This window comes from Anabrus simplex, chromosome 13, assembly GCF_040414725.1.
Source record: "Anabrus simplex isolate iqAnaSimp1 chromosome 13, ASM4041472v1, whole genome shotgun sequence".
NCBI lineage: Eukaryota > Metazoa > Arthropoda > Insecta > Orthoptera > Tettigoniidae > Anabrus > Anabrus simplex.
In genome coordinates, this window is record NC_090277.1 from 33,107,189 (window position 1) to 33,128,289 (window position 21,101).

Here is a 21,101-nt window from a genome sequence, read left to right on the forward strand (position 1 = left end):
TGAGGAGTCTAATGAGTCAGGCTGTTCATGAGAGTGAAAGCTACTAGGGCAGTCGTCAGCATTCTCCTTCGCAGTTTCAGAAGTCACGTATGTGGTCTAGTCATCCCACCTGACAATGTTTTCATCCTCACAATTTTTCCAACTCTTTCCTATGGCATATTTCCAGCACCTGTGCTAATGGCCAGTTGATCCAATTCTTCCCATCAGCTCCAACCAGCACAACATCCCCTTATGCATTGTTTGTAGACATCTTGTTCTGCCTCTGGATCAACTACCTTAGGTACCCTTCTCTAAATCTTGCTGCAACTGTAGTAGAAATAAAAATCTCCTGGATAAGTTCACAGTATCCAGTTGATCTAGATCTAGTATTCCCATGCAGACATCGTCTTGCAAAATACATGAAGCTGAAAGGCTTTTCAGGCAGGTAGGTAAGTAGACAGGAATTAACCACGGCTGTACACTCACACAGTAGTGTTGTCATGTCCTCATGACACATCTCAAAATTGTCTTTATTACCCAAGTCACGCATTGCCACCAACCACCCCACTAGCCTGCTGTGGGAGGGGTAATCTTCCACTGTATTCGCTGCATTATGAACTTTCTTTCATTTTTGTATTTAGTTCGAAACAAATTATCTGAATAACATATGAGTAGCAACACAGTAAAGGTTTCCACCTATTCAATACAAATATATTCACAGTATTTTAAAATTACATGGTACTAGTTTTGACCCATCTAGGGGTCATCATCAGCCATATCATAGCAAAGATCACTCTTGATGAAATCCTACGAACATGTAAATTTTTAACAGTAAGATTATTATGGAATAACATCTCAGTTCATTTAACATTACTAGAATTTACTTTGGAAAATAACTATTTTGTTTTTGACAACAAAATTTACAAACAGTCTAAAGGCCTAGCAATGGGTTCGCCGGCTTCAGGTATTTTAGCTACCATATTCATGGATTACATGGAATATAATAACATAGTGGATAAAATAGATGGATTGATTACATGGTTGACGTAAATTATTTAGATTTGGCAGTTACTAGAAATTCTGGTCATTTTTATTTTCAAATTTTCAGAAAAGCTACTCAAACAGATACTATTATCAGAAATGACTCCAATCATCCAGGTCAACATAAAAAGGCAACATTTTACAGTTTAATTAATAGAGCTATGAACATTAGCAATGGATATTCCAACAGATTTATTAATAGAATGATAAATAAAGTGAAAAATGAACCTAAAACAACTTTAAATAAAGAGCGAAAAGAGAAAAAGAAATTCGTAGTTCTAACTTTTCAAAATAAGCACTCTTATCAACTGGCTAAAATTTTCAGGAAAAAGAACATCAATGTAACATACGAAACTAATAAGATAATTTCCAATTCAGATAAAATAGAGAATAAATGTATATTTAAATAATCAGGAATTTACAAATTAACATGCCAAACATGTAAACAACGATACATAGGACAGTCCGGAAGAAGTTTGGCTATAAGGTACAAAGAACACGTTAATGCGGACAAACATAAAAGATATTCGGCAATGGGAGAACATATGGTTGAAATGAATCATAAATTTACAGACATTTCCAATGACATGAAATTATTACATTCGACCAAAAAGGGAAAACTGATGAATGTTTTGGAAAATTTAGAAATTTACCTTACACAAAAATGTAATTCTGAATCAAGTTTAAATGAGAAAAATACAGAAGATAACACACTGTTTAGGCTAGCATATAATCATTTAAGGAACAAAAAGAAGAAGAAAAGAAGAAAATCTTGAAGATCCTAAATTTGTATAGTGTTCTCATTCAGTTCAACCAAAATTGAATTTATTGTTCATTTTTATAATATTTCATAAGTTCTCTTTACTCTTTGATATGATGTACTGGGACACGGTACTCCTTCAAATGGTAAAACAAAAGATTGTGTCATATTGTGTTATTCTTTGATCTAACCACTGATAAAGGGAATGGTTGAGATTTCCCGAAACATGTATGGTTTAATTAATGTTTCTTTCATTTAATGAGTGTATTGATCAAGGCGGATTTAAATAAACTATTATAAATAGTTATATTATACATATCCCATATTCTCCGATGTCCAATTTTCTTCGCATTGGGGATCTTCTGCCTGATCTATCTACGGCTAATAATGTTTGTACGACTTGGTATGAAGCTAATAAGAAATTGGCTGTGTCATATGAGAAGGTCAAGAATATGTATAACAAAGGTAGGAAACCTACTAAATTGAAAGTTGGAGATCAAGTCTTTGTCAAGTGTTACCCCATCCGTAAGGCCATCAGTAAGTCTTCAGCCAAGCTTGCTCGTAGCTGTCAAGGCCCCTGTAATGTGTCGCAGTTTCTGACTCCAGTATCTGCGTTGGTAAATGATCCCATTACCAAACGGATTAGGAGATTCCATTTATCCTAATTTAAACCTCGTTAATATGGGTCGTCGCCGGGCTGAGTGGCTTAGACGGTTAAGGCGCTGGCCTTCTAACCCCAGCTTGGCAGGTTCGATCCTGGCTCAGTCCGGTGGTATTTGAAGGTGCTCAAATACGACAGCCTCGTGTTGGTAGATTTACTGGCACGTAAAAGAACTGCGGAACTAAATTCCGGCACCTCGGCGTCTCTGAAGACCGTAAAAGTAATTAGTGGGACGTAAAGCAAATAATATTAAATTAATATGGGTCGTCTGGTATGTTCAAAGTAGTCTTTTCTTAATGGAGGATGGTTTTGGTCATTAAAGTCTAAAATTGTAGGGTGGGTTTAATCCTTATGTTAATGTTGCAAGTTGGTGTCGGACTTGTGCATGTCCTTAGACCTGGGTATGCGGACTACCATGCTGGATATCTAATAAGCCTTGTGTTGCTAAGTGTTGCTATTCTATCCTTCCTTATGTACTGGGTTCATTTAATAAACATTATCATTTGTGATACCATAAGTTATGTGAATTTTCTATGTAATTATTTGTCCTGGTGAAAATGTATCAGTTCCTTTACTTTTAATATGTATTCTCAAGTATTGTGCTTCGGTAGTGTGTAAGCTAATTTACTTTTGGATTATCTTCCTTGTGTATTATTTAATTGTTATTCACTCTGTTTAATAGGTTTCTGGATTAAGTTTGAAAAATCTACTCGTTACTCCGAGTTTCTGTAAGTTTATCGAACCTTTAGGTCTCATCTATTAGTGATTTCTTGTAATTTATGCCTCATGACCGATGGACTAGCCTGGTTGCTACCATGCAGTTGTGTACCGTGCTAGTTGCGGAATGGCGTATGCTCATTGCATGAATAGGTTTCCATTTTTGATCCATTTTAATAGATAATGTTTGTTTGGTGGTGATCTGTACTATTTCCTCTGTATCATTCCTTAGTGAGCTGTTTTCGTTCTAAGTTATGTGCCTCAATTAACCTGGATATTTGGTCTTATGTACTACTATAAGCAATTGCTGGTGGATCATTTTCGTAAAATTTGATTGTCTACTCATGAAACAAATTGGTCTATTTGAGTTTTGGTTCGCATGTAGTATTAAGTGTATAGAACCTTATCTACCTTGGTGTTGGGTGGTGTAGTATAGTAAATGATCTTTTACCCAAAAAGTTTTGCTTCTTTCAACATTGTGGTTGGTATTCTGAATCTGTGTTTGGGTTTGGCTATTGCTGGTCTGTGGAATCAATTTGGGAGTTAAATGAGAATGCATTGTGGCTTCATGGCATGTGTTGAGAATGGTATCATTCTTTTATTCCTTTGGGTTGAACACATGTATCTTGGTTTCCATTTTGGTGGTTATCGTTTGAGTTGTATTTATTGTATAGTTACGATCCGTAGGGAGGGCAATACTTTTGCCTTTGTGATTTCCTCTGTGTCCCGGTAGACTTGGCTGTTAATTATTTAGATGTGTCTGGAAGTCATATGGAATGATATCATTTGGTAAGGAAAACTTCTGGTGTTCCTAAGTGTTCAGTTCATGTCCTCATATTTTCCCGCATAACTGCCTACATATGGCCCTTTTTCCTCAGTGGAACGTTGGTGTCTGTTATTGTTGATTTGTCATCTTACTGCTCTGTGAATTTCCCATATAAGTATGGGATTGCCTTGGCAATTCCCAGTCGGTACTGAAGTCGTCCTGCTATTTGATTGTGATCTTTTATTAGTGTTCCTGCCATCGTCATTCTACTGTTGTGTGTTTTATATCAATCTATCTCGTTATCTAATGTTCACATTTCATTTACCTGTTCTCCTGGATGACAGGAGGTATCTGTCTTCTGGTGTGAGAGAGTGGATCTGCTGATGTCAGTTATCTTTAGTCCGGGTTGCTCTGAGGGCCTGATGGTCAACCGGTAGTGTATGGGTAAGATGTTGCTCCTGTGATTCCTGCTGTTCGTCTAACCTGAGGTATGTATTAACCTTTTCATTTGGTTAGATGTCCCTTGTGAACTGTATCTTGTGTGTTTTGATGAAGTTGGTTTGTTATTTGGCTTCAGATCATTGTCCCTCCTGAGTTTCTCCCCTAAACCTTTCCTGTCCTGTTATTTCCATGGTGGTTAAGTTGGTCATGTAAAGTATAAAATTCCTTCCATCTATGTGTGATTTGTGGCTTGGTGTCGATTGACACACCTGTTGTTGATGACAGACTGATCGTGAACCCACTATCTTGAAAATATAAGAGGCCTCCAACTGTTGTTCTCACAGTCACCCTTGCACAAATAACTAGTTAAACTTAAATAATGGATTTTGATTATTCTCTTAAACCTTGCTATTCTGTGATTAGGTTATCAATTGCTGCAATTGTTCACTGTCTTCATTCTTCTTCTGTCAAGTTATGTAGTGATTGTGCATGTATAGTGTTAATCCATACTGGTTTGAAATTGTTTTTATAAAGGATTGGAAACTTGGGTTGCGTGTATGTGAAATTTTGAAGGTTGATGGAAATCTGATGTGTTAGTCTTGCATCTCCTATATTCATTATTGGTATTTCAAGGTGTTTTCTTGTTTAATCAACTGTGCCAGGATATTTCTTCTGAATTGAGTACTTGCTTAGTCTATATCCTGTCATCTTGACTTACTGTACTTCCAGTAAGTTGAATTCTGTAAGGGTTTGAATCTCTGAGATAATTTTGGTTTGATGAATTATGCATGTATTTGAATGGTACCACTTAGGTGACAGTAATTTCTTGTTTAGGTGTTGACATAGGGTTTTGGGTGTGTGTTAATCTTCTGGGATTTCTACTGTAACTAGAAAACTGATCTGAGGGGATGTCTAACTTTAATTCCCTAGTTGTCTGTTTCCTTAGTGTATTCTAAGCAAAACCTGTCTGCTGACATGTGGTTATGTTTTCTTCTCTATGGCTACATGGCTAAATGGTTAGCGTGCTGGCCTTTGATCACAAGGGTCCCGGGTTCGATTCCCGGCAGGGTCCGGAATTTTAACCATCATTGGTTAATTTTGCTGGCACGGGGGCTGGGCGTAAGTGTCGTCTTCATCATCATTTCATCCTCATAGCGACGCGCAGGTCGCCTACGGGAGTCAAATCAAGACCTGCACCTTGCGAGCCGAACTTCTCCTCGGACATTCCAGGCACTAAGAGCTATACGCCATTTCATTTTTTCATGGAGGTTGGATGGATCCTTATTTATGCCTTGCCGTGAAACTATCTGAACTGATGGATCTGGGTTGAAGTTCAATGATTTTATGGGGTCTATAGCCCGAGGAGTTTCTTCAAGCTCTTTTGGCCTTTGTAGTTCAGAAACACCTTCATATACCTTTTTAATTTAAGTGATATTCTTCGAGCTTGATCGTCGTAAATAAGGGCGTGTGCCTTGGAATTCCTACTACATCTCCAAGACTGTAAGCTTTGATTAGCCTAAAATAAGTTCTGGAGCATCTCTGTTATACTGCGATTAAATTTTTGACAATGTATTATCAAGCACTTAAAATGTGTCAGGCAAGTGATATATCACAATCTTAAAACTGTGCATTGTACGTTCTAGGAACTTGGGTTCGTGAATTATTATTATTATTATTATTATTATTGGGTGTAAGAAAATCTTTGTAAATCAGTTCCAATTGGTAAAAATGATTGTCTGGCAAATTATTATTCAAAATTGTTATCATAAATCATTATTTTTATTATTATTAATTGCTAAATCCTCGAACTCTTCTTTGAGGGCTGTATTTGGGTAATTGGAAGGTTACTAAGCAAGGCAGTTTTCATAAGATGTACAGTATGTGTTTGAAGTTTCAGTTACATTTTAAATTTTATCCTGTTTATTAATTAATTTGATCTTTTCTTTTAATTTATGGGGACTCACTTTTCTGATTTTAATTTGTCCCTAACCCTTCCTATGGTGGGCGCATTTTGTTGTGTTTGCCGTGGTATTGATTATTAATTTTGGTGTTTGGTAATTTTTTGGTAGTGGTTGATGATCTTGCCAATTTAATTACATGTAGATTATTTGAGTAAGATTGTGTTATTACCATCCTATCCCAGTATTGCTTTCTGGGTAGTTTTCTACTATCCTATGTTTTAATTCTTTTTGCATAATTTATTTATTTGTTTGACTTCATTCTATGTGGGAGTTTGTGTTAAGTTTTCTTGTGAGAGCTCCTCGCATAACACTCTATCTAGGCTTTTAAAATTTGAATTAAAGGAATTTCTTAAGGATAGGAAATTATTTAGCAAGAAAATTTCAAACAAATTGTATCAAAAACTGGTGTTAAGACTAATTCATTATAATCTATGGCACTGAGATTGTAAGCTGTGTGTTTCTTAAATTTTGCCAAATTAGATTAATTGGTTGAGCAAGTGAATTAATAGTAATTGATACCAATCTCATTAATTTGGATGGATCCATCATTTTTCTTTAAGGGGTTAGTTTGCTCAATATTTTATTTATTTTTCTTGAAGGTGTTTTGCATTTACTTGTCCTAATAATATTTTTTGTTTAGATTAAATCTTGCCTAATTTTCTTAAAAGAAACTTGGTGTTGTCTTTCTTGTCGATTACTTAAAATTCTATACACTGACACGTTATTTTCTTTCTTTCATGGTTTGTAGTCACCTGAATAGATTAGGGTAAGTTCTCTGTTTTTCTTGTGTAGTTGTGCCTTTTTTCTCTAGTTGATGTTTGCTTCCACTTGTTTCCTTTTTTTTTGTTTTTGTTTTGTTTGTAAGGTTGGTTTCTCTTACTGGCAGTATGGGCAATTGGGAGATGTTGTCTGACTGTTGCAATAATGAATATCTGAAACTCAGACTGACTCATTTACTAGGAAATTATGAATTGTTTATCCCACTCATATATAACTAAATTTCCAGATATGTCTGTAAAATGTGCCTAATGTATTAACTTTTCCACAGGATAGTTATAAAATTACATCAGAGGAGATGCATTTTAAAGAAGAACCCAAATCAGAGTTGGCAGAACCAAGAGAATCACAGGTGAACACATTATTGATGGAATCTAATATTTTTATGCATTTTTCTTATAATATTAATTGTAGGAAACTGCTGAATAGATTTCATTGAGCAACTCCTCATTTTAAAGCAGACATTTTGAAGGTCCTCAGAAAGATTCATAGTGAGATTTCCAATATTTTGAAATGATTGTCATATTTTCTTCATGTAGTTAAAAATTGTATGCCTGTTTACATATAGCAGTCATTATTGTTGGAATTCCCTCCATTGCATGGCAGCCAATAGCTGGTTTCATCACTGTTACTGCTGTCTTATCCTAACCAGATATAGGCTATGAGCATGGCTATCTTCCCTTTGTTGTGTGTCAAAGAGCTCCAACCCATTTCTTCAAATAGTGATGCAAGACGGCCATCTTCTGCTCAGTCCTTTTTTACCTAAATGTCTTCCTCAAATTATTACTTGTAACAGACTGTTTTCTTTTGGTGCCCTCATAATGTTATACATAGAATTTAGGCTCTTCTGTTTAATTGTCTTGATGAGCTGAGGTTGGCAGCTCATTGTGTGGGGTACTTCCCTGTTCTTGTTATGCTCCAACCAAAAGTTCAGTGGGTTTGAACACCACTGTCGGCAGCCCTGAAGATGGTTTCTGTGATTTCCCATTTTCATACCAGTAATATGCTGGGACTGTACCTTAATTAAGACCATGGCTGCTTCCTTTCCACTCCTAGTCTTTTCCTATCCTGTCTTTGCCAGAAGACCTATCTCTGTTGGTGCAAAATAAAAACAACCAACAAGATTTATACTGTTTGCTGTTATATCCACATTTTGAAAGTTTGGATTCTTTTTTACTCTGTGTAATGAAATATATAGGGCTTTGCAGTATTTAGTAGGGTGGGGAGGACACAACACCTTGTTATTCTCTTTTTGAACTTTATTCTGAGGTCATTTCAGGATAGGAGTGCCACATGCTAATGAAGATGGGCTCTGCTTTCTCTATCCAGCATTTGATTTTTGCAGAATGGTCCTGTTACTATCTAAATATACCATTTTTTTTTGCCCTGTCTGCCTGTATATTGTACACCAGAATGATTTGTGGTGGTGTAGGTTTCTTTTTTTCTCTTTTTGTTGTGCTGAGGACTAAGTCGCAGTCCTTGCATTACAGCTTGTGCAATTGTGGAGAATACTCATTTATGTGCAGGATAGGAATAGCATGGCACGAAAGTGCGCTTTAGTGGAAGGCGACAAAGACTAAGTATGAGCATAAATAGGAGAGAATAAGGGAGGATATTTTACAGTCCAGGCTTTATGAAACGTACAAACTTATCATAAATTGTAGCATTCCTAATAAGAAGACTTTCACAGATCTGTCAATAATTACACAACTGCACATTACACATAACACAGTATGATCACTTGCAGATGACTATGGAGCATTCACTATTTCCAGACATAGGAAATGTCTTATATAATGTCCTTCCCACAGTTTCATCATATTCTGTATCCATGTCTATTCCACTTCCACTGGCAGAATCGGTCACTTTATGATCACCTTCTCCTGTGGTTTCAGTATTGCTTCCATCACTGTCACTATTTCTGACCATTTCACTTCGTTCATTTATGTTTACCATGGTCCAATAAACCTTGACTTGAAATGTACTGGTCTTTAATTTCATTTATGTGCTCACAAATTATTCTTCCAGTACTCATTTGTAAATGAAGCAATTTGTTCATCCATAAATTTTAGTAATGCTTCCATTCTGAACATCGCATTATGTTCAGAAATGCCATTCTTGACACTTGCCCATGTCAGCTTAATGGGATTCAATTCTCTGTGATATGGAGAAAGGTGTAATACAATATGACCATGTTTTGCTTAAATACAGTCTATTTTATAAGTGCACTGGTATGGCTTTTTCATTTTGATTAATGTATTTAACCAGTTTCTGAGCATGTCCTTTTGAAAAGTAATTCCAGTCTCTGTTAACCAGGGCAAAATTTTATACTTTTTATTGTTTGAATTATCAGTCCAAAGTCTGGTTTGAGGCAGCTCATCATGCGACCCTCTCCTGTGGTATCCCTTTCAGTTCTTGATAACTTCTACATCCTACATCTGCTTGTCATATTCATATATTGGCCTACCTCTACTGTTCTTACCAACAACATTTCCTTCAAAAGCCAACTGAACCAGCCCTGGGTGTCTTAAGATATATCCTGTCATTCTCTCTCATCTTGTCAAATTTGCCCAAATTGATCTTACTCGTCAGTTCAAATGACACACATGGGTTGAGATGAAAATGACAACCTCATTAATGAAAAGAAAGAAGCATAGGGTGGGGGGGGGGGTAAAAAATACTGTGAAAAGCAGTTTTGCAAAATAAATAACATCAAAGTACAGGAACTTACTCTAAAGTATAACATAGAACCTGAAATTCTATGTAGTGAAACCAAAGGTGCCCTCAAACATCAGAAAAACAAGAAGTCCATTGATATTGATAATATTTTAGGAGAAATTCTGAAAGTGAAGGGAAGCAAAGTAATATGAGTCTTTTATTCAATATGTAATAAAGTTTGAATAACAAATTGAATAACCTAATGACTGGACAATATTCATATTTATCCTTCTTTACAGAGCAAGTGTAGCTCGTGCCAAAGTCCCATTTTAATTCCATGGCTGTGACGATATGGAGAACGTAACTCCAACATTCAGTTTATATTATTCTTTCTCTGTTCAATCTCTAAGCACCTGCATTATATGAACATTCATCACATGTACCAATTATTAACACAATTTACAATAGTTATTTAAAGTTACTCCTTCTAATTTTGTATACTGCATGTATCACAAATTATGAAATTATGAAATGATTACAATAAATAATTCCCTCTCCCTGATCTATGGTTTTCGAGATTAAGGGAGACGGGTATCTTGAATCTTGAATCTTGATATGGAAGCTGCAAGGGTATGAGTGGTGCTGAGTAATGACATTCCTAGCACAACTAGAATATGACAAAGTCCCAACACGACACCTTGAGAAAATAACGAAGTTCTAACACTTGGATTTCGAAGACTTTTCAGCTATAAGTTCGGCACACACAATGCTCCTCCCGTCACCTGTGTCGCAGAAATGGTGGAGCAACAGATACTGAATTCGTAGGTCGTGTGGAAGTGTCTAGAACCCGGGTATTATCTACCCTTATATCTCCTAAAGTATTCGGTGGATTTCTTGACAGATTGCGTCCATAGTAATGGTTTTTATGATGGCAGTGTCAAAATAGCGAGAGTTTAGCGCAAAATAGACTTTTGCGGGTAAGCTAGGACATTAACATATATGGTCACATATAGTGTGCTCAAGGAGGTCACGTCACTCGCTGCGTACGTCATTTGGGTTTGGCTTGCTGCATACCTTCCACCTCACGCAAAATTCAATAAACATACTTCGGACTTCTGTCGTAGCGGCGTTCCCGGTACAATATATATGTGTACTTGTGCACGCCCATATGAAACATATATTCTGAAAACTAGAAGAAGTAAAACCAGAGGCGGTGTCTGACACTAAATATTTTCGGAGGGCCAAAAATTGTCAAAATGTGCTTATACAGATAGTGATATTGGAGTTAATTTCCAGACAAGAAAAAGCCAAATGAATTTTGAGAAAGTATCGAAGACAGATTGCATACCAGTATTCCCGTCCTGGGATGAGTCAAAGAAATCAATAAATAATTTCACCCCAGGAGAGTTTACAATGTCGGCGGAGTGGAAAAGGGAATTGACTATTTCAAACAGGTTTATAGTTTTGACAAATGTCACAACTTCTGACATATTCAAGGACATCCATCTTTAAATTAGGGCAATAATAATTTTGAGCAATTTTTGAAAAGTTTTAAGGACCAATGGGAGTAACGGAGTCACTCTTCCATTTGACAGGTGAGGGACTCCTTGGAAACACCTTGGTGAACGAAATGGAATTCTATGGGATGCTACCAATATTAATGGGACTTAAGGAAGAAAGAAAGTAGAACTGGCTGAATCAGCAAAGAGGATGCATCTGGATGTGCTAGGAGTAAGTGATATTTGGGTAAGGGGAGATAACGAAGAAGAGATAGGAGATTATAAAGTGTACTTGACGGGTGTTAGAAAGGGAAGGGCAGAGTTTGGGGTAGGGCTGCTTATCAGGAAAACATTGCGCGGTCCGGCTCCATGGCTAAATGGTTAACGTGTTGGCCTGTGGTCACAGGGGTCCCGGGTTCGATTTCTGGCAGGGTCAGGAATTTTAACCTTAATTGGTTAATTTCACTAGCCCAGGGGCTGGGTGTATGTGTCATCATCATCATTTCATCATCATCACGATGTGCAGGTCACCTACAGGTGTCAAATCAAAAGACCTGTTTCTGGCGAGCCAAACTTGTACTCGGACACTCCCGGCACTAAAAGCCTTACGCCATTTCATACCATTGCATGCAACATACTTTCTGTTAAGCACGTAAATAAGCGAATCATGTGGGTAGATTTGTCTGATGGAGGAATTAGGATGAGAATTTGTCTCAGTGTATTCACCATGTGAGGGTCCAGATGAGGATGAAGTTGAGAAGTTTTATGAAACATTGAGTGACATCGTGGTCAGGGTCAACAACAAGGATAGAATAGTGCTAATGGGTAATTTCAATGCGAGAGTTGGAAATAGAACTGAATGATACGAAAGGGTGATTGGTAGATGTGGAGAAGATATGGATGCTAATGGGAATGGGAAGCGTTTGGTGGACTTTTGTGGTAGAATGTGTTTAGCTGTTATGAATACATTCTTCAAGCATAAGGTTATTAACCGCTACACATGGGAGGCTAAAGGTACCATATCCATAATAGACTATACTGTATCTTAACTAACTTCCAATTCAGGAAATCTGTTAGGAATGTATGAGTTTTCTGGGGATTTTTCGATTATACAGACCACTATCTCATCTGTAGTGAACTAAATATCTCTATGCCTATGGTAGAGAAAGTAAAATCTGTCTGAAAACTAATAAGGGTAGAAAATCTCCAGGACGAGGAAATTAGACAGAAGTACATGGATATGATTAGTGAGAAGTTTCGAACAGTAGACATTAGGCAGGTTCAAGATATCGAAAGAGAATGGGTGGCATTCAGGGATGCGGTAGTAGAAACAGCAAGTAAATGCCTAGGAACCACTGTGTGTAAAGATTGGAAAAGGCAAACATCTTGGTGGAATGATGAAGTGAGAGCAGCTTGTAAACGTAAAAAGAAGGCTTATCAGAAATGGCCCCACACAACGGCCAAGGCAGACAGGGATTTGTACATAGATGAAAAAAAACAGAGTGAAACAAATAGTTGTTGAATCCAAAAAGAAGTCTTGGGCAGATTTTGGTAATAACCTGGAATGGCTGGGTCAAGGGGAGAAAAAGGAAATGAGCAGTGTTTTGAGTAATTCGGGTGAACTCATAATAGATCCCAGGGAATCACTGAAGAGTTGGAGGGAATATTTTGAATATCTTCTCAACGTAAAAGGAAATCTTTCTGGTGGTGTTGCAAACAGTGAAGCTCATGGGGAGGAGGAAAGTGATGTTGGTGAAATGCGCTTGAGGAAGTGGAAAGGCTAGTAAATAAACTCCATTGTCATAAGGCAGCAGGAATAGATGAAATTAGACCTGAAATGGTGAAGTATAGTAGGAAGGCAGGGATGAAATGGCTTCATGGAGTAGTAAAATTACCATGGAGTGTTGGTAAGGTACCTTCAGATTGGACAAAAGCAGTAATTGCACCTATGTATAAGCAGGGAACAGGAATGATTGCACAACTATCGAGGTATCTCATTGATTAGTATACCAGGCAAAGAATTTACTTACATCTTGGAAGGGAGGGTGCGATCAATCGTTGAGAGGAAGTTGGATGAAAAGCAGTGTGGTTTAAGACCACAGAGAGGCTGTCAGGATCAGATTTTCAGTATGTGCTAGGTAATTGAAAAATGCTACGAGGGGAATAGGCAGTTGAGTTTATGTTTAATAGATCTAGAGAAAGCATATGTTTGGGTACCAAGGAAAATATGTTTGCCATACTGGGGAACTATGGAATTAAAGGTAGATTATTAAAATCAATCAAAGGCATTTATGTTGACAATTGAGCTTCAGTGAGAATTGATGGTAGAATGAGTTCTTGGCTCAGGGTACATACAGGTGTTGACAAGGCTGTAACAGAATTGAATGTCAGATTGGTGATACAACGCTAGAACAGGTCAATAATTTCAAGTATTTAGGTTGCGTGTTTTTCCAGGATGGTAATATAGTAAGTGAGATTGAATCAAGGTGTAGTAAGGCTAATGCAGTGAGCTTGCAGTTGCGATCAACAGTATTCTGTAAGAATGAAGTCAGCTCCCAGACGAAACTATCTTTACATCGGTCTGTTTTCAGACCAAATTTGCTTTGCAGGAGTGAAAGCTGGGTGGACTCAGGATATCTTATTCATCAGTTAGAAGTAACAGACATGAAAGGAGAAAGAATGATTGCTGGTACAAAAGGTGGGTACAATGGCAGGAGTGTACTCGGAATGAGGAGATAAGGGCTAATTTATGAATGAACTTGATTGATGAAGCTGTACACATAAAGCGGCTTTGGTGATGCGGCCATGTGAGGAGGATAGGTTACCTAGGAGAATAATGGACTCTGTTATGGAAGGTAAGAGGAGTAGAGGTAGGCCAAGACTGCAATGGTTAGACTCAGTTTCTAATGATTTAAAGATAAGAGGTGTAGAACTAAATGAGGCCACAGCACTAGTTGCAAATAGAGGATTGTGACGACGTTTAGTAACTTGACAGAGGCTTACAGACTAAACGCTGAAAGGCATAACTGTCTATAATGATAATGTGTGTATGTGTGTATGTTAAATATGCCAAGGAGGGCACATAAGCATGAGTCATGATAGTAATTTAAAATCATAGGCCTCAAATCATGGGGAACGAAGACTTTTTTAGACTTGTTTCAGGGACACGTACGACGGAAGAGTCCACCCTTTATTTTGGACACCAGGCTGGGGTCATTATTAGAAATTCCATCCATTATCCTAACATATTCATCGGCTTTTGTTCTGAAATTCAACCGTATCAGTAAAGCTCCAGGGGTAATTTTGAGGAACATTGGCCGAAAAATTGCAATCAGGACTACATTCATTGCTATCGTCCGGTATGTCCACACCATCAAATATGCATGACAGACAGTCAGCCACAATGTTGTCCTTTCCTCTCACGTCAACCATGGTGAATTTATAGCCAGACAAGCGACAAATCAATCGAGTCATTCTTCCCAACTTTTTTATATTAGCACTCATCCACGATAACACCTGATTATCAGTATGGATCAAGAAATGACGATTTTCAAGGTAGGAATGGAACTTTTCGATGTGGAGAACAACAGCTAAAGACTCCTTCTTGTACATAGAATACCTAAGTTCCGCCCCGTGAAGCATCTCTCTGAAATATGCGATACGGTCTAAGTTTGCGTGTACAATAGAAGTCAAAGTCGGCTATGATACCAAAGTCTATAAGTACTCATAAATAACTGTTCTTCCAGAAAGCACATGAGCTATAGAGATGGCCAGGACATGACACACTTGCCCTTCTTAATTCAGTCCTCTAGGATCAGACGTAAAGTCAGGATTGCTTCACGTGTTCTTAGATTTCTTCCGAAGCCAAATTGACATCCTCCAACTCGGTTTAAAATTGTCTTTCCATACTAAACTAATGGTGCAATAGGTTTCACCCTTGTCAGTACCGGCTTTCGTGGGAATTGGTATAACATCATTCTGCCAAAAATCAGATGGCACTTCTGCATCATGTATCTTGCACACTATACAGAATAATCTTTCCGTGGTGGTTTCTCTTAAGGCATTCAGTAATTCTGAGGGTATGTATCAATTCCTAGTGCCTTGTTCGTGCAAAGGTCGCTGAAAACTTTGTCACATTCTTACGTCAAAATTGGGACTCCCCTTTTATCAACATCGGCAGCCTCTTGTTCCAGAACCCTACCCCTATCATCTACTTCTTTATGTTGATACTGAACGGGAATGCTGTGCCGACATTCTCCGCTCGAAGTATTTCTGAGACAGCGCAAGCTAACACCTGTCTAGGTGATTAGAAACTACCACTGTATGTACAGGCAACGGATATGGTGGCGAGTCATGCGGTTGCTCGCTGCTCTCAGCGTACCAAGGAGAAATGACGTCACATTAGAACCTTCTATACATTCTATGTCACTACCTCTTGAATGAAACATGATATGAAATTTCTGACTACACCCTAATGTATCCCAGTATTAAATATGGTGGTGTTCCAAGTTTCAAGAGGATAGGCAGCAAGATAGCTGAGTAATTAGAAGTTAGACTTATATGAATTTAGAAGCCCATGATCCGACCTTCACGTATAAAAGAGGGGCACGAGGTCGGTAGTAAATCAGTACCTTCACGTCATCCCAGCCGTCTCATACGTGGATCAGCTGTGGGACATTGATTCTACGTCATCACACTGCCTGGCGTAACGCTCATGTTCTACGCAAGAAGTACGAATGCTCAGTAAATTTTCTAAGTCTGAGGTGCGAACATCGAACTTTAAATTTCGAGTGTGAGAAGAGGTGTTTAAAATATTACAAGTCATTGATAGTGATTGACTAACATTTAACTGACACGAGTGTGATAGGATTTATCTCGTAAACTTAACACTCATTCTACGACCAAATATTTGTGAAGTGACTCGTGGGAACTAATTTCTTCTTCTTCTTCTGAAAGGCTATGCTTCAAAAAAACCCTTAGTCATTCTCTTAATGACTGTGCATTCAAACTATTTTGTTTCAATAACGCTCCGAATGTGCATTTACAAAACTATGCTTTTTTCCTAAAAGACTGTGCCTTATCATATATGAATTGATAATGCCTCATTGCTGGAACTTCGCCTCTTGTGTTAGACTATGCCTTAACGTATCTTCATGACTATGCTCACTAAAAAACTTTGTTTATTTCCATAGTAACTGTGCTCTTTCAGACTGTGTTTCCTTATAGGAACTTAATTTCTTTTCATACTTCTAAAGACTGTGCCAAGTAAGAGGACTGTGTTAATTTTGAATGAGTATTCACAATGAAAGAACTGTGTTTTAATTTCATGACATTGTGCTTTGAAAGACTGTGTGCTTTAGGAAACTTCGAAAGATCGTGTAATGAGAAAGGACTTTGCTTTCTTTCATTCGATCTTGTCTTAGCGATCGTTCCCATTTCTCGAACAGTGCTGTAGTATGTTAATGTTACTGTACTTCATTACAACGCTTGTCATACTTTCAGGTCTCAGTGACATTCTTTGATTTTCATTAGACTTTGCTTAAAAAAGTGTTAAATTCATTGCATTAACCTTAGTGATGGAGAAGGTTATGAACTGTGTTTTCACACTACTCCATTAATTGCTATTTTTCCGACAATTGAATCGGACAATTATTATTTCACTTTTGAACTATGGTGTGTTAATTTACGTTTTGTCATGGGTTGTAATACAGATTTAATCTCTTCGATAAAAGCATCACTTGAAACTTATTTATGTGTGCTAAATTTTACAAACAGTGGAACTCGTAACTTGTATGAACAGCGGTACGCAATTATCTCCAGTGCAGTGCTGTAAGGAAGTGTCGTTCAGATTTTATTGACAATCTGTTCAGTTAATTAAAAGATAAAAATGTCATTGTTCCATATTGAAAGTATTAACGTTAAAACTTAAATAATTGAAAAAGAGGTTCAACCTATTCAATACATAAAAGAAAGAAATGTAGTGATTATATTCTTATTTAATAGTAACTATAAATGAGACCGGTTTTGACCCTAGTCCAGGTCATCGTCAGCCGTAAAATCATGTAAAACAATGCATATGAAAAAGAAAAAGATGAAGTGAACTCTGGATCGGTATAAGATGAAACATAAATTAACAATTTCTACCCCCTTTGTTAATTTATGTTTCATTATATACCGATCCAGAGTTCACTTAATCTTTTTCTTTTAATTGTTAATTTATGTTTCATCTTATACCGATCCAGAGTTCACTTAATCTTTTTTCTTTTTCATATGCATTGTTTTACATCTTTTTACGGCTGACGATGACCTGGACTAGGGTCGAAACCGGTCCCATTTATAGTTACTATTAAATAAGAATGTAATCACTACATTTCTTTCTTTTATGTATTGAATAGGTTGAACCTCTTTTTCAATTATTTAATTTTTAACGTTAATCTGTTCAGTGTTACACACTTCATTAATCCCATCTTGGGACTTAAGTGGAATCCAATAATTATCTATACATTCCACGATGCACTTCACATGTCATGAGACTCCTTGGTTCGAGCCTCTTTAGCAGAACTTCCAGGGCCGTTGACCACCAAGGGATAAAGCGGTTCCAGGGTGCAGTGAGGTGTTAAATGGTCAGGGAAAGGAGCTCGTCATCACTGGACATCCTTGATGCCAACGCCGGCATCCTAATTTTCAACCTTGGCTCTGTAAATTCAGCTGTTCACTTATGACAGTGTGATATGATTTGCTTGTTTCTTTTGAATAAACAAAAAGTTCAAACCTATAAGAACTTATTTTTCCACCCTTTCTCTGATATTTCCTAAGCATGGACCGTGCATGCCCTGGTGTCAAATCCATGCTCGCTACTAAATTAAGTATGGGCGCCATCGATTCTGTTACAACACTATTGTTGGTTATGTTCCTGCCATATTTCTCCTTTTTCTTCTTGCCCTAAAAAGTCATTTTTCTTTTGAGCTATTGTTGAGGGGATTTGCTTCAATACAATGGGAAGGATGCACATATGAAATGAGCCCGATCCTCAGACTGCAGTTTCATAGGATTATCAGCAAGCTGATGACTATGTTCCTCCATATCTAATCCATCAGCACGGTCGTGACACCAATCTCTTCTCCTTCTTACCTAGTTTTCCATTCTTTGAAGGCTTCCTTGGTTTTCCTGTATGCAGTTCCTACCCTTCCTAGGACCCTAAAGCCTTGAACATCCTTGTACTTCCAGCTGTCCCTCATAAGATGGTTTTCTGTGGTTTCCCACTTTTAAACCAGACAGATACCTTAATTAATGCCAAGGCTGCTTCCTTCCCACGCCTAGCCCTTCCTTATGCCATCTAAGACCTATCTCTACTGGTGTGCCATGAAGCAAGTTGTAAATAGGAAGTTATAAGATGTATACGAGGGTTGGAACTTTAATAGTAGCAACTATTTAATTACAACTAAAACAAAAGAGATGAATGTTATACCAGGATTTACTGTCCTTCAGAATAGTCACCATTATTGTGTACATCCTCTTACCAGTGATGCAGAAGTCATAGGATATCTATTGCAGCACCTGTTTTGTTAATAATTTTAATGGAGTGATTTACTGCCTGCAAATCTCTGAAACAATTCTGGAGTAGAAGCCCCGAAGTGGTCCTTTCATCTTGTGAATTACGTCAAAGTCATAAGGGCTTAAACTTGTTTATTATAGTGTACGGTAGAACGATTCCCAGCCCCATCGACCAAACAAGTCAGACACGGTTTGCACTGTATGCGGCCGAGCATTGTCAAGGAAAATGATGGGTAATACGCATTGACGATATGCTGTGTAGCAACATAGTGCGTTAGGGTAAAACCATCACAGTCGTACATGAGAATAACAATAACTTTCACATGGTTGGGGTTCTCCTGAAATCTCAATCATTGTGGTTTTCTGTAATGATGCCATTGGCCCGATTGGTATTTCAGTTGTGGCTCATACAGTTTAGCCCATGCCTCATCCACCGTAATGGTATGGCATAAGAAATCCCGCTCTTCAAACTTATATTACACCGAATGGTTACGAACAGCATTGTATTGTATTAATTTCTGTATTTCTGTTGAATCATGCGGAGCCCATTATGATGAAATTTTTCTCATACCCAGGTGTTCCTTCAAATATGAAGCACAGTCGTATTCGCTGATCTGGTGAGTCATGCCAGCTTACATATAATATGTCCTTTACCAATGTCCATTAACATGCACTTCTCCTTCACTGACACTAGGTTGACGTGGCTGATGCACGTCTGCCACATTTTGATGTTCTTCGTTGAAGGCTTATACCCACTGCGCCACTGTCCTGCAAGGCAATGCAGGTTCCCTGCAGGCTCCTTGAAGAACTTGGTGACATTGTCATGCTGAACGACCGCTGGCACATTGTATGTTGATCCAGTTCCATTGTTCCTGTTTCAATAACATCCTGACAACACTACCTTAGATAGCCAACTAACCCAAGGCTGTGTTCCTTATGCCAGTTCGCATGCGCATGATGTGAGAAGGGAGCGTCCATATGCTCTGCGGTATGGTACTTATATAACTAACGTGTGTGGTCAGTGACATTATTAGATTCCATTGCATGGCGTCTCTGCAGCGGTGTTGTCACTATTAAAGTTCCAACAGTCTTATCTCTCATTCTTCAGTTTGCCTTCATTTTCTAACGCTAATTAAACATCATTTTTGTTTTCATCCACCTGTGACCTACTTAATCTTCACATGTGCGCATATTTTATGGATATATCTAGAGAATCGCCTGTTTCAAGCATGTGTTTTCTCTTGAAGTTTTTATAGATTGTTGGTAGAAGCTTTGTTGTTGTAAACAAATGGGGTTGCCTTTCCAGTATAAAATTTTACATTAAAGTCAGTATAATTCTACATGAGCTACGTGGCGTATCCATAGATGCAACCGATCCTGAAGAGACTCATCTGAGGAGAGTGGATCCTTGAGAGATTCCACGGTAATGTCACCCATGTCCCTTGATCCTTGATTTCATTTTGTGGCATTTGCTTGGGATTTTATTCTCTTTTGCTGGTTGTTAGCTTCAAAATATACAATATTAATGTGCTCCTTCAACTTTCATTAGTAAGGTTTAGATTGATGAATTCATTTGACCATTGCTCTATTGTTGAAGTACTCGATGACATTTAAATAACTTGAATCTTTTCACCTTTGTTAGAGCAGTTCAGAGTTTACTTCTGAGTAAGCAAAAGTGTAAGGTTTCTCTCTTTAAAAAAGCCAAGATATAACATTAATCTACATTGCATACCAAGTCAAGTGTAGACTATGTCAGTTGAATGTTAGTTTTATAAATATTAGGCTGTTCTGTTCATGTCTAGGAAACATGATGGATAGTTTTAAACTCTCTGAACAGAGTCCTTTAAGGACCTAACCAAAACTCATGACACTACAGTTCTGAAGAGCATTGCCCTGCCAAGTAACTTCTGCTCAGCCTGATGGCCTGCAATTTGTAAGTGGATGTGTGCAGAATACAACAAATTTTCTTATCCATATTCTTGGTATTTTAGACAAATCTGAATGTAAATTTTGTAAGTCTATATTCATAAAGCCTTCAGATTGTCTAGAGTCAATGTGAAATACAATTACTGACTATTTGTTCACCATACTTTCACATGTTAGGCAGGAGATTGACCTTTCTCAGGTTAAGATGTAATGTACATCTGTTTGATAATAAGAGTCATCTGTGAGAACCAAGAACAAACAAGTTACCAGTCATTTAAGAACGCATAATAGGAAGAACACGAAAGGAGGATATTTTTCTTCTTCTTTTGCTCCTGCTTCCAGTGCTGTCCACTTTATCCTA

The 21,101-nt window shown here is 37.6% G+C and overlaps 1 protein-coding gene across 2 annotated transcripts in view; it reads left to right on the forward strand.

Annotated features, from left to right (window-relative positions):
• LOC136884893 (gastrula zinc finger protein XlCGF58.1) overlaps positions 1-21,101 on the forward strand; it is a 42,533-nt gene that overhangs the window by 14,682 nt on the left and 6,750 nt on the right. The window contains exons 1-2 of one of the 2 annotated variants that reach the window (XM_067157195.2): positions 4,296-4,412; positions 7,375-7,455. In XM_067157195.2, the coding sequence (XP_067013296.2) occupies positions 7,402-7,455 (54 nt within the window). In that variant the 5' untranslated portion in view covers positions 4,296-4,412; positions 7,375-7,401. Of the gene's footprint in view, positions 1-4,295; positions 4,413-7,374; positions 7,456-21,101 lie in introns of those variants that run through there. The other variant, XM_067157194.2, reaches the window with a different exon arrangement.